This window comes from Sparus aurata, chromosome 19, assembly GCF_900880675.1.
Source record: "Sparus aurata chromosome 19, fSpaAur1.1, whole genome shotgun sequence".
NCBI classification, from domain to species: Eukaryota; Metazoa; Chordata; class Actinopteri; order Spariformes; family Sparidae; genus Sparus; species Sparus aurata.
The window spans coordinates 16,668,023-16,694,565 of record NC_044205.1 but is presented as its reverse complement, the minus strand read 5'-3'; the positions used below and the strand labels follow the sequence as shown (position 1 = coordinate 16,694,565).

The following is a 26,543-nucleotide window of genomic DNA, read 5'->3' as shown; positions in this document are numbered from 1 at the left end:
ATCACATAAAACGTTTATCGTTTGCTCTGTGTGTTGTTTGTGAGGCTGCAAGGTGCTTCCAACTGTCTTTTATTGTTTCTCTGCAGGCCTCTTTGGAAGCCTTTGTTTCCACATAGCATTTGTTGTGGATACCTGACTACAACTCCACCACATCTGGTTTAAACTCCTCCTGTACCTGTTACTAAATCCAATAGACCAACCTACATTCACAGCTGTGACTCTAAGAGCAGCAGGGCTAATCCATTGCATGATGACTATGCAATTTACAAAATTACAAGCTAGCTGAAACCCTGCCCTAAAGAAGCCCCAGACTCTGCCTGAATTATTAATCAACTATTGATGAAGGCCTGATAAATGCACTCGGCTCACCGTCCCAATGACATTCTTGTCTCCTGCCCTGGGCCACTTCTGGCGCTCTGCATGCCTATATGTTTCTGTCAGTTGATACAAAAGTTACCAAGATGTGAAATGTGCTCATTTAAATCACAAAAGGTAATTGTTTTCAGCAACGTATCAGCTTACAGATCTCAACTGTACTGCTATCTCTCTTGCCCGGGAACTCAAATAAGCACACTTCCATGCCAGCTAATTACAGTTTCACACTGTGTGACAGTCGACAATCTCCCTTTTTCTGTTGGCCAGCCACCAAAGTCTTCTAATGTGCTCACACAAGGGGAATCAACATGCCAACCTGATGGAGGTACACAAACATCAGCAGCGAATTACAGCCCTAATTTTGATTACTTCTCTGCCTTTAGGTATTAATATAAAATCCATCAAACTTTAAGAAACTGAGGAAACTATAAGAACTTATTTTAGATTTGAGGAAACTGCTGGCTTTTTCACAACCTGGAAAAATCTAGAGCTGCAATGACAAGTCCATTAGTTGACAAAAAGAAAATTAATTGCCAACTTTTTTGATTAATGGGTAAGTGTTTCTGACTTTTTTGAAAGAAAAATGTCAAACATTTCCTGAATCAAGCTCCTTAAAAATAAGGATTTTCTCAAAAAGAAAATTAAGAGAGTTTGAAGATGTCACTGTGGGACATTTGACTCAACAATTAATTGATTAACTGTGAAAAATTAATCACTAAGAAAATCTGATAATCTAAAAAAAAGTTTTAGAAAACTAAAGCATGAATGAATTTCTGTAAACACACCAAGGTATGCATAATGCAGCAGCCCTTCCTCCTGACCTCTGGGCCTGGTCGTCCATATCTCCACCACCATCACCTCTAGCAGCTGCAGAGCACTTAATAAATTGCACCTTTAACAAAAGGAAAAGGTGATGAATTGAAAAATGTTTAGCCCTTTCATGCATTATTAATGCAGCCTCTCCCTCAAATCGGCCACTGATAAATAATTAAAATTAATCTCATTATGGGAGTTTTCATTATAGGATAATTTAATTAAATGAAAGCCCAAGGACCTCTGAGGGCCTGGAGCCACTAGGGCCCTGTGCCCTACTCCTCTAATGGGTCGAGGACAGGATAGTGCGCTGGTAATGCACAGGAGCCCATATATTATTTAATGGAGCCCACTAAGTAAGGACAGATCAATGATAACTTGTCATCTCATCAATGTGTTGAAAGCATTCCAGAGCCCACTGCAGGTCAAATCCCAAAACTGGAATCGCAAATTATCTGCGTGCCCACGCACACACACACACACACACACACACACACACACACACACACACACTTACTGTACACAGAGCAATGTCACTGACTGTCATTTGAGGATGCAGCTATGAATATTCTTAGTTTGTGCATACTGAAATGCAATACCAATGCCTGTGCATTTGACTGATGGGAAATCAGCGGAGGATTGGAGGTTGGAGGATGAAGGGAAAAGAGAAAGATTTGACATCTGTTGCCTAGATCACAGTTCAGGTCAAACTTACCTCAGTGCAAATAGTGAAGGGTACAAGGTGTACACGTGATATGAAACAATAAATGATATCAGAGTCAAATGGGAGCCATTAAAGACCTTTTTGGTGAATGATAGGAAGGGCCGAAGAGGAAGAGGGTATCCGTGTTTGTCTCGTCCTCAGGAGCACTTAAGCACTCTAATTATCACACAGAGGTGAGGATGCACACATCTAGCTTACATTGAGATGCCTTGAGCCGCTTACACATGGATCAAGTTTTCAGCTACTCATACAAGCATTACATTAAAATGTAATCTTTATGTTGTAAAAACTCTCAAAAGATGCATCATGACTAACTCTCCTTTACCTTTCTACCGTTAAAGGGTTTATCTACCGTTAATTGCTGATGCCAGACCAGTGAGTCTTCTTTATAGAGAAACCGAAGCTCTCTTTTGGTCAAATAACACTGATGAATTTTATTTATCTTTGAATTAAAGAGATACCATCAGTCTATGGTCAATCCATTGTATTAGCTATCAGATAGCTTGGATTATAACACAAAATGAGGCTCATTTGGCTTTCCACACAATTACTTTAGGACCTAAACTGACTTTTCTTTTTTATGATTTTTATTGTTGGTTAATCTGTTGATTGTTTTGTTGATTTATCATTCAGTTAATCAAAATGATAAGAATATGTCAGTCAGCGTTTTCCAAAGCCAAATATAATGTCCTCAAATGTCTTACTTTGTCCACAATCATATATGGCTCATATTGTAAGTCTTCAATATCACTGTGCTGGACTATGTGCATTACTCAGACCTTACTGTTATTGCCAGACCTCTAAAAATTTAATGAATGCAATTGTCAGGCTTAAAAAACATTGTGGGAAGTGTGTGATAATGAAGAACATATGTGACAGAAAGTCCCACATTATGTATATGCACGTCAGGCCTGCATTTCAAAGAGGAAATCTTTAACATAAACATTAGCATTTTGTGAAAACAACTGAGTAATTAGTTTAGGGCATAATAAGCTGGGGTAGGCACACAATGAAAGAAAGCATTCTGGCTTTAAAATGAATAAAAATTGATTGTGTCCCAATAAAAAAGGAATTGGCGGAGTGTTAACTGGATTCCACATAAACGTCTGTAGCAGTCCCTGGCCGCTTTATTGTGTGCTAATGCAATAGAGAACACTTAGCAATAAATGCTCCTCTCTGATGAGCTCACAGAGGCTTTCCAAGATGGCCTGATGAAATTGTAAAAATTAGATTTGAGCTAGCTGCTAATGACTCCTAAAACAAAGGAAAATCTCTAAATAGAATTAGCCTGCCCTCTTCTTCTCTAAATACATCATATGTAAATTACTGTCATTTGGAGAAATATGCTTGCCTGGAAGGTAAAGCCTTCATTAGAGATCTCAGTAGGTTTGGGACTCAACCAAGAACTCCTCCAGGACATTTAAAAAGTTTGAATACTGAGAGGAGGTAAAGGTATTGTTAACTCATGGCAGCAGATCAGACATATGACTAAGAAATCTATTTCTCATTATTTTAGTCAAACCAGATCTGGATGTTGTTCCAAAGCTAAGGGCAAAGATAACTATAAGAAACAAATACCATGTGTATAAAATGTCATTGTTTTAATCCATATTTGTACTGAATTTGAATCCAATGGTTCTGAACATACTCCAGCAGTTTCTCTAAAAATAGCATTCTCACTAAGAATATCTTCAGTGGATCAGTTCATGAATGCAGCTTCAAAGACACCACTATAGTGTCTCACTGAATGTTATTCAATACAGTTAATTAAATGAATGGAAGTCTTATGCAATATGGCGGTCATTTTTACCATTAAATGTTTATTTTTTTTGTAATGATATTATTCATTTGAAGATTATTTAAGTCAATTTAAGAGTTCAACACGACACATTGAGCAAACTTTTTGTTTTCTGTGTCTGAATCATTTGTATTTCATTTGCAACTATTTTCTTATCACAATAAACTTCATGTCAAATCTAATCATAAAATACACAGTATCTATTCTGGTTGTCTTAACGTAAGTCTAGTCTGGATAAAAAAAAAAACATAGGATACACTGAGTGTTAAATTCTGGACCACTATCAATGTTTAAAATAACATTAAGGCTGATAGCCAGTACAGATTCCGATGGTTTTTGTTGTTGTTTATTGAGTTTTTTGATGTTATTTATTCCTGATAAATTGGTGCATCCCTTGAAGGTTATAATGCCCTTGTTCAACCTCAATTAATAGCCACTTGTTTGGTTAGAGTTAATTCTAAGTTGTTCTTAAAGCCTTAAGTTAAGCACTGCCAAAGTTGACAACCAAATTTGTTGTCTGATTTGCAAAAAGGTGTTTAGGTATGATATTACAATTTAAGTAGTCAGACATTTGGCATTGTACAGTACAGTTCAGTAAATGAAAACACATAATTTGAGAGTGTAACTCATTCAGATCGAGCCAACATGAACAACACAACTTGTCCAGAAAGGTGGAAAAGTGTTTATACAATTCCTGCCACTAATTATTTGCCCCTCTAGAGAAGCCTCCACTTAACCACTCAATGACCACTCACATTACTCTCTATTGTTTGCATAGGTCAAGAAAAACAGCCACGTATGACAACTTTGCAGGAATTACGCACCAATTAAACAGGATAAGTCGTGTTTGCAGGAGCTGCTCAACTGTTTCCTAATACAAACACAGGGCCTACCAGTTGCCCATAGCTTCAGGACACAGTCCTTGTGTGTTCCTACCAGGTAGGTAATTCACTTATCTGGGCATTGTTCTCTGTTCATCCCTGCTGAATCGGGTGGCTTTGGCATGAGAATTGCCCAGCTTTAGGTAATACCTCCACCAAATAAAAGCACAGACCTCACAGGGTTTCCCAAAATAAAACCATGCAGAATGTTTAGTGACCCTAAATGTCTAAATGTCAATAGCAATAAAGATTGCTTGCAGAAATGTATTGTCTGCCCCATGCAGTATGTTGTGCACTAGTGGACTGTCAGCAATGTTTTATACTGTATAAATCCAATTGTGAGTAAAAGCAGAACATCTGTAGAGTTACAATATTTGTTGGACACATGTATGTCTGGCTGAAATTGAGACTAAGTCTGCGTGGTCGTGAAGTTTGAGTGTTTTCTGAGGGTTTGACAAGAGGATCACATATGAAGCAACAGCCAGACTGCAGCTGTGGGGTATTTCCACTGTCCATAAGCACCTACCTATTAATGGGCTTAAAGAAACTCATAATAACTTGAGTCTGTCAAACAGTTATGGCACATTTATTAACTCTTAGATGGAACAACTTTTTATCAAACCAAATCAAGCACATAATTGATATCATGTTTTCTGTTACCTTGCTTCCATATACAGTACAAGCTGCAGTTAGAAGGTATAGTAATATATTACCAAACTTACTCGTTTAACACTTTCCGGATTTAAAAAAATACAGAAAAAAATACATTCACATAAAAAAAAAGCTGTGTCCATTTATGATATGTACAGTAGGTGTCAGATTAATATGTCTAAATAGTTAATGATGTTCTTGAAGGAGTCAAGCAGCAGATTACAGTAATTGAAAGTCCATACTGCGACAGAAATAACTGTTCTCACACAGGGGCTAGACCCACTGGTGCCTTTTGCTGTCTGTTGGCGAGAACTAAATATATTTTCTGCATTCTGAATGGCATTCCACTCGAACGCATACGTGCCAGTAGTTAACAGTGTATGAGAATAAATAGCTTTCTCAGCCAAGCCTTGAGACATTTCAAAGATAGGTATATATGCATTTGATTTGTTTGTAGAAATATTTAGGCAGGTGTAAAGAAGTATTCATGTCAGCATCTTAATTTTGTCTTTGCTTTTTTTTTTATAAGTTTACATTAGGAACAAGTCAGATGAACTGGCACTTATACATATTGACAGAGTAATAACCCTTTTGGCAGAGCAGCAGAGCTTAATTTCTAAGGATCTTAACCATGAGCCAAAATTATGTCACTCTGACCACCTGTTCCTCTGAAAAAGCGTCACTGGCCTTAAGTAGTTCCGGCACGCATCCAAAATGTGAACTTCTGAACCGGAGTGCTTACTTTCTCATTTGTGTAGAAGCAGGCGGTGGCGGCGGCGGCAGCATGTAGCAACAGCCACTCTAATTTCGTGGTGTGGTAGAGGAAGGGTTTACATAAGGGATGTGCTGTTCTGTGCCTGTCACTCAACCTGCCGCTGATTGGCAAACGCGAGATTGAGGCTGATGCTGTTTCATGTCACCTAAAGGCTAATGGGAGATTAAACATCAGTAGCGAAAATGCTAAATATTGTACCGGTAGTCCTGCAAGGCGTTCACACATGCATGTGTGGAAATAACCCTTGGAACATTTCCTTACTGGGTGAGTGGAAATAGCGCTCGAAATTAGAAGCTTATTCAGGCATTTTCTCTCTTGTCTTACACGAAGAATCTGCACACAGGCATGACACGTGATAATTGTTCTAACTAATGCTCACTTACACGATCTATCAAAAATAGAAAATGCAATCATCTTAGGAAAGACAAGCTATAAATGAATAATTGCTCATGTATTAGTTTTGACAGAAGGCCACATAAATAATAGCTAATCCTTTCTCTATCAAGGGAAAACACAAAGTGTTCTGCTGTGTACACTGTCTGTCTTCAAGTTGCATTGCAGGTGTAGCACACACATGAGTATACAGTGTATTTCTTTTGGACTGGAGCTCTAAAATAGCTTTGCAAGCATTGGTGGACCACACACAGCTGTTAGTGGTGTGGTGCTGCTTACATCACTGGAGTTCATGCCAATTAGCTTTTCTTCCTATTTGCAGGGCGTTTGTCATGAATGAATGACATGCATAAAAATAGACGGAGCTGCCTCCACAGCCGTGCAGCACTGCGCTCACTTTGACTGGCAATACATGTTTATAAGGTATTAATAATATTAAAGTTATGGCTTATTTGTGATGAAAAATGTTTAATATTTTTCAATTTTAAACGATTTTATTTGTTGCATTAACTTGTCTTACCTAGAGCTATCATAGCTTTACAGGAAGAAACTGCAGCAACTGCACAGGACGCGTTGCTGTGAAATTAAACAGTCTCGCAGTGGTCTGTCATGGGGAGCAGGTCAACCACCATACTGTGGTGGCCTTGATGAAATCAGCTCACACTAAGGCCTGTGTGCTGACAGTGGGGATCAAGGCGGTCAGAGTTATTCCAGGGGTCCTGCCACTCAGCCTGGTGGCTGACCTGTACAAGAGGCAGATAAGCCACAGACGCAGAGTGCCAGTCTCCACACAGTAAACTGTAACAAAACCTGAAGTAATGTTTCAATCTGGGGGCGACAAGACAGAGACAGGCAGGCAGGCAGGCAGAAGAGGGCACTGTTTTTCCTCGTTGTCAGACACAGTACAGTACAGAGATGAATGTATTATCTGATACACCAAAAGAAGAAAAGAGAATAAAATGTTATATAAAAAGGAGAGTAATCTAGCATTTAGCAACACATTTTCAAAAGACCAAACTCTCTGTTCAAAGGTTGTAATACACCTACTGTAGGAATTTCTGCGTATGATGGCCAGTGCTGCTTTAGGAAAGTGAAGTAGCCACATACCCCGCTCCATTTGCTCCATGTGTTAAGGTGTCTATCATGTGTGAAACAAGCTATTTTTCTTCAGCCGTGCCTTTTTGACTCTGATGACATAATGCTAGAGCGAGTGGGTGCTGGGGGGAACTTTCCCCACACTTACTTTTATACACCTATTTAAGAACAGCAGCCTTTCACACCGAGTTCAGCAGGAAGAAGTAGTAAAAACCAAATGGGCAAGACCTACAGTATTTCATAATTAATAGGTAGCAGAGAGAGGAGAGCGGTCCATGCTGACGTAAAAAGATCAACAACGTACAAAAGTGATCATTCACCCCGCAGAATATTACGGATGAAAAACCCGGTGCCATATGTTATTCCTTTCACAGGAACAAAATCATAACAAATTTGAAATACGCGTCAAGCTTTTTATAATCTTTGATTGCTTTGCTTTATTTGGAAGTCCTACAGAGCTGCTGCTCTGCTTGCCCATACGGTCTAATTTGTTTCTGAGGTGGTCCCAAGCTCATACTGGGTCACCACCTGCAAGCAGTACTGTAAATTACTTGGTGGGCCTAATTGTCCATGTCCGCTGTATTACTATAAACCACTAGTGCTGTGCTAACTCTATTGTCAGGTACTTAATCAAGGCCACCAGATTTATTTCCCTGCACTAACTCTGGGGACAACCACAAGCAGAGGCCTGAGTAATTGGATCTTATTTTGCATCTAAAATTAACCACCTATTCTTAGTGAGAGCTGGGGGTTTGGAAATGATAACAATAATGATATCAACCAATACCATATGAGGCCTTGCTTTCATACTAGGGAGTTGCATAATGCATAATAGGCCCAGATGTTGCTCGGACTGACCTTACCTGGGGGGGTATGGTGCCATTATGCCAATCAAACGCTATAACACTTGATCAGTCACAGGCCTGAAGCAGACTGGAGAAACTCAATTATTCAGTCCTCTTACCTCACACACATGCACAGCAGCAGTAACCGGCGTTAAGGTGAGCCCAATCCCTCCTGCATGGACCTAAGGCAGGAAATGACAATGGAGTGAAATTAACAGCAGCAGCTTAACTTTTATAACACACATTTTGAGAGGGAAGCCTTCACATGCTTCCAACCAAAATCAATGTTTGAAATGCAATTTCCACATTTTCAGTATTATTATCATCACACTTGACAAACTACATCAGAGGGAAGACAGCGAGATCGAAGAAAAAATAAGTATAAAGAGAATAGCCGCAACAAATAGTCAATTAATCATTAAGTCAAACAAAAGATAATGAATCGCCAACTTTTTTGATAATCGATTAATCGTTTCAGTCATTTCTGAAGCAAAAATGTCCAACTTCTTTTTTTTTTGTTCCAGCTTCTTCAATGTAAAGATTTGAAGCTTTTCTTTTCTTTTATTTCTGATAGTAAATGAAGAGTCTTTGGGTTGTGGACTGTTCTTGGACATAAGGAGAACATTTGAAGATGTCACTCTGGGCTCTCTGAAATTGTGATGAGCATTTTTCAACATTTTGTATTTACTTATTTGTTTAAATTTTTTTTAAACTAAACGATTAATCATGAAAACAAACAGAAGATTAACCAATGATGAAAAAAAAATCTTCTTTGCGGCCATAATAAAGAGAGTAGTTTAATTTGGAGATTGAGTAAAAAGTGACTTTGTCAGCTAACAAATAATTTAGAGGTTACAAAACCAAATTCACTCGTTTAATATAGTAATTGTAAAATACAATGAAATTAAAACATAAAGCATAATTTACATGTAAGCATTTACAGATTTCAAGAAACAACCTTTGAGCATAGAAGTACTATGAAAAGAGCACAATTAGCATGTAAGAATTGTAAAGAAAAATGTTTTCCATTCAATTTCTTTCATTAAGCATATATGGTACAACTCCTTTTTGTCAGTGTGGTGGGCGAAGCAGTGCGGAGCGAGAGAAGAGTGAGCACTGAGCACGCAGAGGGAATGTGGTCTGTGTAGGGATGTCAGAAGCATAATGGCCAGCTGAGTCATAGGTTATAAAAAGCTGTCATTAGGGATTTCTGTCCTCAGCAGCTCATCACACAGGACCTGTGAATTATTTATTACGCTGGAAACTCAAGTGGCCCGTTACTCAAGACTGCCTGGTTTCCTGCACTTCCCTTTCCCTCGGCTTGTTTAATAAAGGCGCAGCATTTACTTGTTGTAATTAAAGTCTTTAAGAGGATCTGATATATAAATAGGGAATTGATTTTATTAATGTAACTACTGTGGTGGTTTTTATTATACTAGATATAACAAATTATACACTAACACAGCATGCACCTAATGAGGGCTTTTATACAATGAAGTGTACAATCAAAGTGTTTGTATTATTAGGATTGGGCTTGTATTTACTTTGCCTGCAGTCCAAATGACCGCCTAATTAGCACTAATGCATAAGCATTAATACATTTCTATTAAATGGCTGATTTTTTAAAGATAGACCAAAGAGCCAAGCCTAATGGTGAATAAATGGAAACTCTGAAGAAGACATTTTCGCGTGCGTGATATCCTAACACTCTTTGTCCTAATATTTCCTGAAAAAAGATCCCCTAAATCACTTTCACTTCATTTCTCCCCTCACTTTTTGATAGCAAAGTCGATGCAAATCAGCTCAGGCATTTTTCCTCACTTTGTTTTGTTCTCAGTATATGAAAATGGTTAAAAATCCCATGGGTCAGTGAAAATGATCCCTCCACTCCAGTCGCCTGCTCTAAGTCAGCCAAAACATTCCAGACTTCAAAAGGCAGGCTTTGCCTACCAGGGCCATTTCAGTGTCCCAACCTCCATGGCCCAGGAGGACTTGGTTATTTGGATAAATTAATTTCTGGAGTCTGCCTGAGTTGCAAAAACAACCTCCTGCCTGACAGCAAATTAGTCTAACTGAAAAACCTGGAAAATGCATAAGGTTAAAGAAAACATTCGTTTTTCAAAACACAAAACTGATTTTCTGTTTATTGACTGCTCTGCTGGGTGTATGATTTTATGAATTTTGGGGATTTTTAATAAGAGGGTAAAAAATATTGTCAAATAAATCTGTAAATCTATATGTTGGCAGGTGAAGAGTTTCAATAGGCAACACCAGCACACAGGCTGTAAAACACACTGGCTGTGTACAGTACACAGCTGACAGGCTATATACCATAAAACAGGCCGATGTAAAAGTTTAACAACTGTCAGTGGTATTGAAAAAATGATATAAAATTGAAATCTCTTGAAGACTCAAATATTTAAAGAGAAAAAAATAAATCAGAGTGCACAGACTGTGAAAATGGGGGAGGAAAACGGTTACGGAGGGAAAATTATGCAAACAGATGAAGACAATCCAGAATTAATGGTCCGCAACATTTTCAGGCACTCAAAGAGCTGTCCAAGGACACCATAGGGGAGACTGTATGGCCCCAGTAATTGGAGGAGCATGTAACTTCAAAAGTAAGGAGAACAGACTGGAGAACTTTCCTCTGAAGTCAAGTCTTAAAGAAAACGTGAAGCACATGTACGGTACAGTAGGGAATCTGGTACATGTGTGAATGAAAATTGTTCTGTTCATTGCTGCGGACATGATACATTGCAGTGTTCCTGCTGTGCTACCACACTTGAAAAAACGGGGCGGATTCAGACTTTAAGTCTTTAGGTCACAGCTGTTCCATCTCAGGTCAGTGGTTGAAAATGCAAAATGCTGCAGAAAGAAAAAACTAGGTCAAAACAAAACAAGATATTCCACTATGTCAATAAAGATGTCCATAAAATATATCATTCAGAGGATGTGAGATCACCCTAAGAAGAGAAAAGGCTTTAAAATGTAATGACCATAAGTCACAAAGGATGTGTCATTTATTGTGTTGTGTGGAGTTTGACGATGTTCCCCATCTTTCATAAAATGGATGATATTTCTCCACGGCAACCCAAGGGCAGTAAAGTGAAACCACGCCATGTCAGACGATGATTTAATCACAATATGAGAGGAGTATTGATGTATTAGTAATGTATCTGAAAGGATTCGTTATTGAGTTAGCTGATCAAAAATTGAAAGGCTGCAATTGATAAGTAACCTTATGAAACCAGCTTAGGAGAAAACCACCCTACTTCTCCCTAGATCCTCTAACCTAAGTAAACACTTTCCCAATTATTTTATGGACTCAACCGCTAGTTTCACATCTACTTCAAAACAGCTCAGCAGTTTAGAGTAAAATGGACAATAAAGCCGGGTATGCTTCAGGCCTTGTGACTGACAATTAATAAAAAAATAATCTAACGATTAATCTTCCATGATAATAAATGTGCGCACACTATGGCGTGACAAATTTCAATATTATATTGTTATTGTAATATGAGAGTTTATATCGTCTTAGATTTTAGATAGATTTAGATGTCATATCGTGACATGGCATAAGTGTCGTCTTTCCCTGGTTATAATGGTTGCCTAATCTTATCTACCTAAATTCTAATTTATGAAGTGCTTGTGAGGAAATCTGAAAATAGCAAGATATACTGTATATTTAGGATCATGCCTAAAATATTGTGACATGTGATATTATTTTAAGACCAGCCCTACTGAAGGCTAAAATATAATAAAGAACAGACAGTTAGCCTTTGAATTATGAAAAACAGTCTAATTACCAACTTTCAAAGTATGTACACCTGACACATCAGTCATGTTTGAGATGTCTTTCAAAAGATGGAGGCCAGGTGAGACAGACACAAAACAATTGTCCATGTACACTGTTCCACTTTCCTACAATTTTAATTAAATCACCACATCATTTGTGCAACCATGGACCCATGGATGGCCTCTAGTAAGAACTGAGCCAAAACTCATCATAACATCTAACCAGGTGCATAAATACGGCAGCATCTTGAACTGACACTTAGACACTGGAGGGCTACTGATATTTGACAACTCTGCTCTGTGAGTGAAAGAAAAACATCCAATCAGGGAACCACCATCTTTACACAGTCAATCTGCTGATGCTTACTGAGTACCGCTTCTGCAACCTACACTGTAATCATGATGGCATAACTTTGACAAAGCCTACACTTCTGTCTTCATGATGTGCTTCAGCCATATATCATGAAAATGAGCCAGAGTCAGAAGAAAATGAAGACAAACTGTATCATATTGGAATGGGAAAAGCAGAGGGGAACACAATCTTTCCAAGGTCCTTCGGTCTGGGGGAAGAACTCCATGCAAGTTTGAGTCAATCCAACATACACTGGCTGAGGAGAAAACGTCCATTTTTAACCTGTTATCCATCACTGTCAAGTGTGGTGCAGAGCAAAAAAGGAAATAATTAGACAGAAAAATGACTGCCGCCTGGGGCAGAATGAATGAGAGTGAAGCCTAGGTACAACTGCTGTTAACTTAAGGCAAATGATATTTTGATAAATGTCCTGCATGCAACTTGTGCTACCTGCATCACCCAGAGACTATTGAGGGAAAATGTGAGACAACTCTTGATAAAATACTGCACAACTTGAGTGCACTGGTAGGTCTACTGTATGATGAAGAACAGCTACTTACTTATTATTTTAAAAGTGTCGATAACTTCATGAAAGTGATGTGAAATACGTGATGCACAATTTTGAGGTACTTCTCTATCTGTTACTTTATACTTTCACAAACAATATTGAACTTTCTAACTCCAGTACATTTATTTGATTAGTTACTAGTTACTTTACAGATTACATGCTGCAAAAGAGCCAAACAATCAGATGATTAAATACATTCCTTATATCTAAATCTATTTTTTATCATTATTTTTAAAAATTCATAAAAATGATGAATATCAGATCTGACCCATAGCATATGGTACATAAATCTTAGGGGTGGGAATCTCTTGGCACCTCACGATTCGATTCGATTCCGATTCAGAGGTCAACGATTCGATTCTAAATCGATTCTCGGTACATCTCGATGCAGCAAGTTTTTTATGTACATTTCCATGCACGATTTAAAATAAATAAATAAATAAAATCTGAGTTTGCTAATCACTTCCTACTTTGTTCTTACCGTGTGACTCCTTGGTACTTTCAAAGCACAGTATTTGTAATGATCCATACTTAATTTACTTCCAATATATTTAATTAATAAAACAAATGAAAGAAATGTGGCAAGTCAACTGGAAAATTACATTTGCTAGCAAACATCCAGCTTTGCAAAGAACCAAAAGGAAAAGAAAAGTGTTCCTGTAGCAGCATACATGTAGTACAATAATACAGCTGCAGCTGGTCGACGGTCGATACAGGTGTTTGTATCACAGGTTGATCTGGACGTCTCACACTTTGCCACAGCTGACTGACCTCACGCTGAGTTCGGGCTGGATTTCAACATACTGTGCGGGCTGTTTGACAGTGTACAGTTCTCACATCGACTTGGATTTAGCTTAATAACGATGTGTGCGGCTGGGAATGATGGCTTTAAGTAACCATTTGAACGCAACGGCGGGATGACAGAAATACCCGATAGTTAGTTACAGGTGTCACGAGTTAACGTGGATGCTGTGCACTCAACGCCACAGCCAACAGCTATCAGCTATCAGCCAACAGCTAATAGCCAACAGCCAACAGCCAACAGCTAACAGCGGTCTCCGCGCTGCTCTCGAGCCGCTCGGCGTGAACAAATGCCTCAGATGTTCCACCCATGAGTTGTTTGTGAGTACAGACATTCATGACACATCCCATGTTTTTTGTTGTGTGCACGCCGTCAACTGTCCGGGTGCTGCACTTCCGCGATTCTGAGTTCCTCCTCTTGCGTTCCGTCAACATTACGTTGTCAATTAACATGTAGAAAATCGATTTTTGACATTTGTGAATCCATTCAGAATCATCCACATCCGAATCGCGATTAATCTAAGAGTCAATTACTTTTCCCACCCCTAATAAATCTATCTTTATGTATAATTTACTTGTACTTTTGAAACTAAAGTACATTTACTGACAGAAAATTACTTTTCATACCAGATATCAGATGAGATGGATAGAAGATCAGATAGAAGTGACATTCCTTTTTTACCAAAGTGATATTTTATCATGATGTCTTTACTTTTACTCAACATTGGTAATGCTTGAAACAGACTAGATAAATAAATAAAACTAAATAAACTACACGAAATAACATGAGTTGCAGTTAAGTCGATGTCAGGGGATGAAATTTAAATCAGAAGAGAAATATCTGATTTTTTTATGCCTAAACAAACCAAATAAACAAACTCTCTTCATTTTCATGACTCAGTAAACTGAATAAATAAACAAGCACTGTTTTACTTTGTTTACATGTGGCGGACCCAGCCACCTTTGTAACTTCAAACAATGTTCCGGGGACGTATTTTCCTCTGTGAACAGCTTGTTTATTCAGTTATGGAATAAATAAATATTTCTGAGATTTTGATATTGGAAATTTTAAAATTCTGAGTTTTAATGTCTTCTCCAAAACTACACAGTGCCCCTTTAATTAACGGCTTTAACGCCTGGGTGCGGACGGATCCATCTGCTACAGCTAACCCTCCAGCTCAAGCTAGCTGTCTAACTGCTGCTGTCTCCGCCCATTGTGGAAATGTCTCAGCAGCACGCTGTCAATTCACCACACAGGGCAAACAAACAGGTAACACTTTATAAGAAGACACGGCTTCACATTAAAATGACACCAAAAAAAAAAAGTAGAGAAAAGGCGAGCAGCGTCGTGCCTAACTTACTGTACCCCCGCTGTCAGCGCATGCAACAAGTCCTCCTGTCCATAACTGAACTTTAACGTCTTCTTCTTCTTCTGACCCGTCAACCTTCTTCTTCTTCTTCTTCTTCTTCTTCTTCTTCTTCTTCTTCTCCCCGCGACAGGAAAATGTGTCCGTCACAACACACTAACGAGAGGAGTAAAAACATACAAAACACAAGCTTGTCTGCCGGCGGAGTTCGGAGGGTTACAGTTAGCTGACAAGATAGAGCCGCACGCGTCTGTGCGCGCGCGCTGCACACTGGTATCGAATGCAGCAGGCGCGAGGTAAACTTCACACACGCACATACACGCGCGCGCACACACACACACACACACACACACACACTGATGCACAGTTTAGTTTTAATCAGTGTCATAATTTGATGAGATTGTTACAAAATAAGTTTAGTGTCATTTTTTCTAGAAAAATTCAAAATAAAATACAAACGTATTATTATTTACATTAATAATCACTACCACAATTCCACTTCCAAGTGTTTGAGGGTGCCAGTATGCTGTGGTCAAGCTTATTATGATTCTTCTGTACAATAAATTCTTATCTCTCCCCCTCTCTCTGGATATGAACCAGAGCACCACCCATAGGTCCCCTGCTTGTTGAGAGATTGTCAGTGTGAAGGAGAGCTGCTTTTGGAGTATTTACACCAGAAGGGATCAATACAAATATCATGTATTTATCAGTGATGAATGTACTTGTGGTTTACGTGAGTATTTCCATTTTCTGATATTCTATACTTCCGCTCCAGCACATTTTTGGAGGCAATTTTCACTCCACTCCATTTATTTGATAACTTTAATCAATAGTTATTTTATCTGCAATCTAAAACAATACATGTACAATTCACTTTTACGTGTGCTTTTCATGCTTAAGTAGGTACATTTATTGCCAGAAAATTGCTTTCATGTTTGTTTAATATCAGATAATTTCCAACATTTACTCAAGTACTATTCGTATGGGTGACTTTCAGTTCTGCCAAGGTTATAATTTAACCTGATATCTTTACTCAAGGATGTCTTTTGGGTACTTTTTACGACAGTGTGTTTATTGGTTTTAATGCGGTGGTTCCAAATCAAAGAGGTCATGAGATAATTTCATATCAGACAAATTTTAAAAAATGATATCCTGATACACAAAAGTATAATTATTGCTCCGACTTTTGTCTAATTTTTGCTTCTTTCTTGAGAAACATTGCAAAATTATTAAAATTAAACATCTGCAAGGAAGAAAAATGACTCTTTAGTTGACCTGCATCACATCATGGGGCATTACAAGCAGTCACATGGAAAAAATCATTGGGAACTACTGCTTGGATTATTGGGTAAAAAAATGCACCATTCAAATATCTTACAACTTCATCTACTTCCAAAGAATATGGAGAAGGGAAAGTGTTTAAAGAGGTCAAAGCTCCAGCAACATGTGTAGTAGTATAAAAATAACGATGAAGTGTTTTGCTCATTCTTATAAGAGGTGTTTGAGTGTTGCCCTCTTTGACTGAACCAGTGCACTCACAGTACACTTTGGAGCACACGCCAGGATGTGTTTCAGGAAAATGTAACTACTTCCTGCATTGTCAAAAAAAGCCTCCTCGGCAGTTGAATGAATGCGTGCGTGGATCGCCTCCATATAGCCATGCGATAGTCGTTCTGCTCCTTTGATAATATCAGCTCAGTGGACAAGATTATTGGATGGACAGCCCTTAACAGCCTTCAGCAATACATCACGAGACGATTCTGATGATTTGTTGCATCAATTGACTCTTCAAGTAATCTCATTTGGGTTGGAAAATGCACTCATCCGAAGGTTCCAGTCGAGGCCTTCATTTCAGAGCGGCGGCCCACACACCTTCAGATAAAGGGATTCGAGTGGATGGAAAGTGCCACATATCCTTGAGAGCATTTTTTAATTTCTTGGTGCTCCATCTGTTGAAATGATAAAGTGCAGCCATAATGGAGTGCAACAAGATTAAATTAATCAGGTTTGTCCATTACACCGCCGCAGGCTCCTCACAGATGATTGCAATTTTCTCTGTCAGGCCCATTATTGTAAGATCTGTTTAGTGGCTTGATGCAATTAAATTGGACTTAATGTAAATTTAACAATACAAATAACACTTCTGTCTGTGTATGTTTGAGAGGGGCGCGGCTGGAGGGTCCTGAAGTGCAACGGTAAACACCCACTGTAACCATTTTTAACTTCAAACAAACCAGGGTGCTATTTGATTAGCGTGGACTCGGTGATCAATAACTATGTTTCATGTTTTCATGTTCTCTGTGATGTCAAAGGATCCGGTTGCACAGACCACCCTTGTCTGGACATCGGCAGTGAGGAACACAACACCTTCCACAGGCGTATCATGATGCCCATAGATCATTTGAACCCGGAGTGATGTTTAGGGGGGGAAGGGGAGTTTAATGGAGTCGCCCTGATGAAAGCACATAGAGTGCACGCCTCGACTCGTGCTATGACTTGTGTATGAATCTCACGGTTCAGTACAGTAGGTGAGGCAGACTTGAGAGAATTTTATTAATTTTTCCCGGAGCTGATCTAATATCTTCCTGATTGGTTGCTTCCTCCTGCTGGATCAGGTCACTGCCAGGGGACAAAGCCTACAGGATGTGTGCTTAACAGGAGGAGATCTCGGGCCTCGCGCCACAAAGCTCCCACCGCCACTTAAACACGGGAACGGCGGAACTGTCACGCTAAAAACGTCAGATGCTTTTTATTCTCAGCACCTCCATAATTTTTGATTTATGCCATACAGTAAAATATAACAATGCACCGATGCTTTCTCTGCATGAGGACACTCCTGCACGTTGGAGGACCAGGTTCCTCGCATTCTTCCTGGCTCTATCTGGAACCTCAGAGCCACATCTGTTTTCGGTGATTTTACTGGATTTGAGGCGGCTGAACTGAGGGTTATTGTGGCTAAATGAAGAATTACCAGAACCAATCAGACAATGCACTTTATTGCATTATATGCTGCATTTCATTTTTGAGGTCAGGTGTTTTGTATCAGCTTCGTTCTCACATTACAAGTAAAGTGAAGTAACCCACACCTGGAGAAAAGTCCATATTCTCTTTGATAAATGGAAGGGAGGAGGCAAATTTTCAATTCAGATCTCCATTTTAATTTTTTTTATTCCTCTTTTTTTTTTCTTTTTTTTTTTCAAATCACACAATGACATTTTACAATACCTGGTGTGCTGCCCAGGTAACCTGAGGAGGTATGCACCAGTGTGTTTGTTGGAGGCACCTTTCACGAGGTGCATTCCAGTGGTCATGGCAGGCCAACAACAAGTCAATCAATCACGTTCTGTGCACCCGTAATTTAGTAGGTGTCACGCTATCTCCTTTGTTAGCCACAGGACAGCAGAGGGAGTCGGAGAAGGAAGCAAGACAACAACATGCTCTTTAAACAGCTGAGGGCACATATATGGAAATATGGATTCCCTCCCACGATCAGATTATGCTAGTTTTTTTATGTGGTTTAGATGAATTACTGAGCAACGAAAAAGCACAGTTTAAGACGGTAACATATTTTTTGATGCGTGAAAGCTAAAAAACAAAGATTTCTTTTATCTTACAAATCAGTTAAATTTGTGCCTCAGACTAGAGTTTCAGCTCGGGCCGCATTTCCTGTCCGAAACTGACCAGGCCAGTAAAAGTAATGCTGAAGCACTGACTATGTGTTATCTTGTTGCGCAGTTGTTACTATTGTTACAGCTTGCCTGTTTAGCCTGACTACAGACATGTACAGTGTAGATGAAGTCAAAAGGCATTATATACAATATATATATTGTGTAGATACATTTATTCTTAAATTTATTGAGAGAACTTGACAGCAACATGTAAACTGACATGACTCAACCTGTCCTGAACCTGGAAATCAATCAGGTCATGTTCGGGTCCTGCATCCATTTTATTGTAACCTTAGAGCAGGTAAGTATTTAGCAACACTCAGCAGGGTTTAAAAATGGTGTCTTGTCAGTGAGTGTGTCAGTCGAAGGTCCAAACTGTGATCTGATATTTGTAATTGTTCTGAAATTTGTGTATATCAGAAAATAACCCTTTCTTGGGCTCCTTAACTGACTGTAATCTAAAATAAAGACAATTTTACTCATAGCTTTGTGAGTTATTGGTTTAATTTTGGTGTTTTGAATTTGGTGATGTAAAAAATACCCAAAAGTCATATTTGAGTGAAAGTACCTCGAAATTTTACTTCAGTGCAGTACTTGAGTAAATGTAACTACATTCCATCACTGGTAGATGCACCCTTCGGTTTACAGTTGGATCACAACCTGTTCCTTTAAAGAAGATGCATGTTAACCATAGACAAGAAGCCAAACTAGTCCTCACAAGCCCTGATATGACATGGAAAATCAATATAATATATTTACATAATAAATATAAATACAATAACACTATAACATATAGTTGTACTGTATATCTTCCTGATAAAAGGAATAAAATATTTACATATAATACACGTACAACCCAGTAATAAATTTCCATCTGTCATCATTTATATGTTTGACTTGCAAGACATCTGCTTAAACACACAAATACAATAACAACTGAGATTCATTGCTCTGGTGGTGTATGGCCTCAAGGTGACGGCTGTCTTGGTTGCCAAATCAAATACCCCTGCAGGTATGTAAAAGCCTGAAAAAATGCAGTTCAATCTGTCCTCTATCAGCGGTTATATTGGAGAGGAAGTATGGCCAATGTTCGAGAGCGGAGCGCAAAATAATGAGCCGCCCATTCCAAAAAATGTTTAATACAAACATACAAGCACCGGCATCAAATGCCAAAATCTCCCACAAAAAGGGCTTATGAAGCCCCGGTCCAGTGGGATAACATAAAGTATGGGAAATTTGTAGCTGGGTGAAGTCCTCCAAAAACTGCTCTGTACAATTACTCGGTATGTGTGGATTCTTTTTAATATGTCATGAAGAAAACTGGCACCGAGCGCTAGACCACTTCTTCGCCTTTAACTCAGTCATGATAATTTAAAGGGGCATTACGTAGAGTTGGGGAAGAGATTTGAATCAGGAGATTGTTTAATGCCGAAACAAACTAAATAAACAAGCTTTGTTTTCATTACTGAATAAACTGAATAAACAAACTGACCTCAAAGGACAACGTAATTTTATACTGTCTTGCTTTGTTTATATGTGGCGGACCCTGCCACCTTCCTGGGTTCGAACAGCATTCTGGTACCTCATTTTCCTCTGAGAACAGCTTGTTTACTCAGTTATGGAAAATGTAATTATTTTTCCTGAGTTTATATTATCACCTCATCTTCATTGCAAATATTAAAATTTCCGAGTTTGAATTTCTTCTCCAAAACTACACAGTGCCCTTCAGGGGACGTACTTTTAAGAATGATACAGGCATCTTATAAACTTTGCCAAAGTTATCAGAGTTTTTTTCACCATTGCAGGGAGATATGTTACTTTTAAAAGCAGAATTGACTTGTAATAGGAAATTCACTTTTGGTGGAAATAGTGTTAAGGTTAAAAAAGTCATAAGGAATACCAGGGAGTGGTTACCTTACTGGCTCCTCTTGGATATAATATGATTTCACTGATGTGCCATTCGCTACCAACTTCTTCAATCTCACTCCTTCCTTTCATATAATTTCTGCCAGGTTTGCCTTACATGTCTGTGGTTTCATATGATAAAACAATAACTGGCAGACATTCAGGGAAGGAGTGCTTCCTTATAAAAAAGGATATATAAAGAAAATAGCGTTGGCAAGCCAGATATTTGCTTTTAAAGCATTTATGTGCACATTGTCACTTACAGGTTCTATCATGGCATTTTCTACCAGGGGCTTGTGTTTCATGATGATGTAATAATTTTCTTTTTAGGGGGAAAAGACTTATTGGATTTGTAAAGCACCCACCCTGCTGTTTTTTAATGAAGACAAAGTAACCTCTGCCATAAAAAACAGCCCACAGCCCATATGGTGGAACTGACTTCATCATAGCACATACCTTCAGCAGGACCTGAACGCATTGAAAACATCTCTATCCTTAAAGTGGGGAACACACAGCGAAAAGAAAATGTGTTTGCCTCGTAGCAATAGGTCAGCGATAGGTGTGGTTGAGTCCGCAGACGGATAGTGATCATGTGGATTAAACTGCATTTAGCCACACTTGTCTCATGGGATTTTCCTTGGCTACGTTCGAGTGGACGCCGAGCCAAAGCCCAGCTCAGTATTTTGACAGCGGAGCCAGAAAAAACAAAAGTGTTTTGCTTTTCCGTTAAAAAAGAAGAGGAAGAAAAAAAAAAGAAGTGAGGGAGAAAAAGAAAATGAAGATGTAGTGGAGAGAAACGGTAGTCCCTCAGCCACTGCCTTACTCAATCCATATGCGAGGCTTAGAGGCAGGAAATACCCACAATTCAGTGTAATCAGGGTAGAGGCCGCCTATCCCATTGGAACGGACCTGGTGGAACTGATTGGGCACCATTAGGGCGAGCGAGAGCTCAATATGCAGCACACTCAAAAAAGTTGCATTTTCATTCAGGCTAGGTAATGGAATGGAACAAGTTGTATCTCCCATGAAAGGTTAAGTAGGAATGGATTTGTGAAGCTTCACCTTTAGTCCAACAGCTTCAGTCTGCACACACTCGCTCCAGTTCAGGGTGACACATCTCCAAGTTAGATTTGTTTGATCACTACGAGGGCGCATGTGTTAAAATCTCCCGGAGCCTCGCTGCTGCAGCTCACTTCGAATCACAAAGGAACATTTGTACCGCGCCCGGTTGCATCGCTAATTCCAAAAACTGCGGTACACAATGCTCGACCACAAGTGAGACTTCGACGGAGCAAATGACAATGTGCTTCCCGAAGGAGGCAGCAGTTGTTTGACAAGGCCGGTGGGTTTGTTTCGTGATGAGGGAGGACTGCTGGCATGTTGAACCATAATAACACTTCCCCCCTAGAACTAGCGTGCTAGCTGCGCTGTTGCTGTGTGTCAGCACCAGAAGAGGGGTTTCCCAGTTATACAAACAGAGGCTGGCTGGCCTGTTGTCTCCGTAGCTTTGACGTTTATGGAATCTGAGGAGTCTGCATGTTTACTGATAGTTGGTTTTTGGTTTGTCCCTTTTTTGAGAAATAATTGGGGAGGGCTGAAGGAAACAAGGGTAGCGACAGCTGATGTGGTTTGGTCAAAGGGAACGGGAACATCTGCCTCTGATTTAATGTGTGGCCCAATAAAGGCCCATGCCACTGGTGCAATATCTGTCTTTCTCTCCGTCTCTGTTGGATGTGTCTGTCTCTCACCCTCTCGTCTCACTCTTTTGTCATCGCCAAACTTTTTTTTTGGATTACTTTCTTCTCTCGCTGTGCGGTAAATGTAAACACTAGCCTATGCATCGAGAGCAGGAGAGAGAGAGAGAGAGAGCGAGAGAGTGAGAGAGAGAGCTGGAGTAGTTAAATCCTTGATTTGTACCTCTCGAAACTCTCACAAGTCCCCGGTGCCCCGTCCACCCCCGCTCTCCACCTCCCACACAATTCCCAGGTCAACAGAGCTCTCAATATGAGGCGCGTCTGGTCTACTGTGACAGCATATGGTTATCCACTCAAGGTGTCCGGAGACACTCGTTCTTAATACGTTTCCAATAAACAATAGAGTGCGGGGCTTATTTAATCAAAGTGGGTACTACGCTGAGGAAGCAAAGAAGCTGTCTGCCTCTGTAGAATAAAAAATGTAAATCTTTAGGTATTATTTTCCTCATAATCTGACATTAAATCTGTAATGTTATACTCATATAGTAAGTCAGATTTAAAGGTGCATTATGTAGTTTTGGGGATTTTTTTTTAATCAGAATAAAAAGAGCTTCATTGGCTGATTCTTTTTGTATGCCTAAACAAACTAAATAAATAAACTCCATTCATTTTCCTGACTGAATGAACAAACAAACAAACACTATTTCATACTGTTTTACTTTGTTTATATGTGGCGGACACAGCCACCTTTCTAGCTTCAAACAGTGTTCTGGGAACCTTATTTACCCAGAACAGCCTATTTATTCAATTCTTGAAAAAAATAAATATTTCTGAGTTTGCATCATTACTATATATTTTTACCATCACTATTTTGTAAATCTTAAAATTCTGAGTCTGAATTTATTTTCCACATCAGCACACTGCTCCTTCAACAATGTCAGTCTTTCCCTGTAATCAAAATATCACCTCCCCCCCTTTTAGCAGTTAAACGTCTGGCATAGAAAGAGCTGCACTGTACGCGAGCGAAGAGTAAACACACCAAATTGGAAGCTGATTACATCATATTTTGAATCGGGGGGGGGGGGGGGGGGGCGCTCGAGCGGCATCACATGAAGTTTTATGGGCACTGTCAGTTACCTTTTTAAATGCGCTCACCATGGAGATGATGTTTACTTTGAGAAAACAAGTGTTCGTTTTGCCTGTTAGAGGCACAATTTCTTAAGTGCTCAGCGGCTCTGTGCAGATGTTTTTGAGTCCACGGAGTGAATGTCATATGATGTAAACCCAGAAGGTCTTAGCCTATTACCATCGCTGCTACATCGCCTTTTTTTTTTTTTTTTTTAATGCTTAAGATGAACAATGATGCTGATTTTTTTCTATCATAGTGTGTCCTTGGCTTACATGTTATCTGATTGGTTGTTGGGCGGATGCAGCCTTTCCTGTGAGCTTGTGTACTGCAGTTGCACAGCGACAGTGTGGCAAGCATGATGGAGACGTGTGCTCGGATTGATAGCATCTCTGAAATGCAGCTCCCCTGGGTTAATGGGGGAGTTATCCTATTAGAGCCCCTCCTCTGCCGCACTCCTCCTCTGTCTGCTGGAGAGCACTCATCATTGCTGGGTCTCCACTGTAAGGGGAAGAGAGGCTAATGGAAGGCCCTGAATGGAGTTTATCCAGGGCCAGACTGGATGATTATTAAGAACTATTACCTATTCATAATTAGCCAATTTGCTTATGTAGGTCAAATACAGACATCAATAATAAGATCATTTTAGAATGTTCAAGCATTTATAAATCATAATGTTTCTACTCTTGATTTTTCTTCTTCGACTTCCTCTTCTTAATTGTCTTTGATTAGTTTTTTTGCATGGAAATAATATGGAAAATAAAGACCTGTGTTCTGTTTTCTGTCAGGTGGAAGTCCCTCCAGTTACTCCGAGCTACCAGCGCTTCATTAGGACTAACACATGTCCGGTCAGAGCTCTGAGGAAGTGTCAAACAAACACTACGGAGGTGCACAAGAATGATCTTTGCATGATTTTTTTTTCCTGAACTGAAATTTATAACGTTTTTGGGATGTTTCTGAAGCAGTTTTATATGTTGGAAAAAAAACCTAAAAGACCTGGCAGAAACAATAAAAGTCAAAATATTTCAACAAAGAATGTGAATGTGTCAAGTCTGGCCTAAAGGCTGAAGTGAAATACCAGCACAAGTACAGCTCTCTCCTCCTCCCTGTATCAGCCTCCTGCCTCTGCCTCTTTCCACTGCTTCTTCCTCACTGCTGATTCCCTGGATCGATAATTCTCTGTGGGTGCCCTCACATTTCCCTCTTAACATGTTGGCCCATAAATCACCCCCCTGCTTCTCCCCCTTCTCCGGGCAGGAAGGATGCCTCAGCTAGAAAACATCTCGGGCGAGCGCAGGTCAGGTGGAAAGGTGAGGACAGCTTAACGGACTGTCCCCAATAACATGCCCTCCTCTATTGCTTCTAACAGAGATTGTTTTTCTCTTTGGTCCTCAATGGATGGTCGGTGGAATAAATTAGGAAGCAACATTAAGCTGTCACCCAGGACTTTGAACAACACGAGACCGGCTTTTTTCGCATGTGACAGCGTTTTTTCAGAAACCACACAGAGCGACCGGACCAGCTTGGAGCTGTATTCATAAATAAAAGGCGGTCAAAAATAATGGGAGGACTGTTTTAGACAACATGAAAATGTTTTTTTCTTTATTGTGATTTTTGTCATTTCCCAATTTTCATCGCTCTTCGAATCTGTGCTCACATTGACTGCAGCCACTGGAGAGCCTGCACCACATGAAACAACAAACCAACCTCTTCCAAAAGTCACCACTGCTACAGTATCTTCCGAATGACATTTTGCTGTTTGAATCTTCACCCTGCCTCCGGATTGTTCCTGCTTTACACGTCTGACTGTCATGTAAAGCATTATTATTGCACATATGTTTGATAGTGAAAGTCGTCTTTTGAAGATTTCAGGCGTGTGCATCTGGGCCGTTCTTTTCCCCACGGCTCCTGCAGGCAGCACAAAGACATTGACCCAGGCCTCGGTAATGGCCCCTCGGTGGCCATCCTGTCTCGCGACGTCCATCCTCAGCGTAGTTGAGAACTGAGGCGCTTGACATCTTTATGCCGTAACTTGTGCAACTCAACCACATCGGCGAGGGTGCAGGTGAAGAGAGAGAGCCATAAAAAAAGTTGGAAGGATTAAAACAATCTTATAGATCACAGTCAACTGGGGCCCGCGCGTTCCAGCCTGCTCCAGCGGTGATCACAAATTGTGTTTCGGGTTTTTCGGGACATCAAAGGTGGTATGGGGAAGGCGACTCACCCTCAGCAGGGGAGGCTGATATATGGTGTGAGGGGGGAGACGGTATAAGGCTCATTGAGGGGCTCATGGGGGAAACCTCTTGGACAAACTCTCACTGCACCATGTTTGCCCTTGTGACCCGTGCTCCTGACAGCATTTACCCGGGAGAGGGGAAACATTTGTCCTCAAGGAACATGGTCAGACGCCGCTTACATGCACTGCTTACATGCCAATTGTCAGAATAACTGCAAACCACAGATATGTTGGAACGTTTCTTTTGTTGTTGCAACTTTTCAGCCATTCATTAGTACTTGGTTTATTTTGCTCATTTCTGCATAATTTCTCAAATCAAATGAACAAAACAAACACACATTTACCCACCGTAATAACCTGTTGTTATCCCTGGAAATGTATGTAAAATTGTCCTTTAACGCCCATTCCAGTCTAGCCGAAAATTTAATTCAGCGCTGTTGTTGAACCACTTGGAGTGCAGGCATTGGTATTAAGTTCTTTTGAAAGGTTATAAGACAATTTTTTTCCCCAACCTGTCAGAAGCTATGTAAGTGCTTCTGGCATTAATCTACAGGAATTTGAACTCACCAAAATATCTATTTATTTTAATCGCCTTTATTTTTTCATGCAGATATAAGCCAGCAGGAGAACCGTGACTGCCCCTATTAGCACAATGGGTCAACACCCTATAGCCCTGGT

General features: G+C 39.7%; 1 protein-coding gene across 2 annotated transcripts in view; it reads right to left on the bottom strand.

Annotated features, from left to right (window-relative positions):
• eya1 (EYA transcriptional coactivator and phosphatase 1) overlaps positions 1-15,480 on the bottom strand; it is a 67,418-nt gene extending 51,938 nt beyond the window's left edge. Inside the window, exons 1-2 of one of the 2 annotated variants that reach the window (XM_030398997.1) lie at positions 15,231-15,480; positions 8,470-8,532 (exon numbers count right to left, since the gene is read on the bottom strand). In XM_030398997.1, the coding sequence (XP_030254857.1) occupies positions 8,470-8,480 (11 nt within the window). In that variant the 5' untranslated portion in view covers positions 8,481-8,532; positions 15,231-15,480. Of the gene's footprint in view, positions 1-6,930; positions 7,131-8,469; positions 8,533-15,230 lie in introns of those variants that run through there. The other variant, XM_030398999.1, reaches the window with a different exon arrangement.
• Between the last annotated feature and the right edge of the window lie 11,063 nt (positions 15,481-26,543).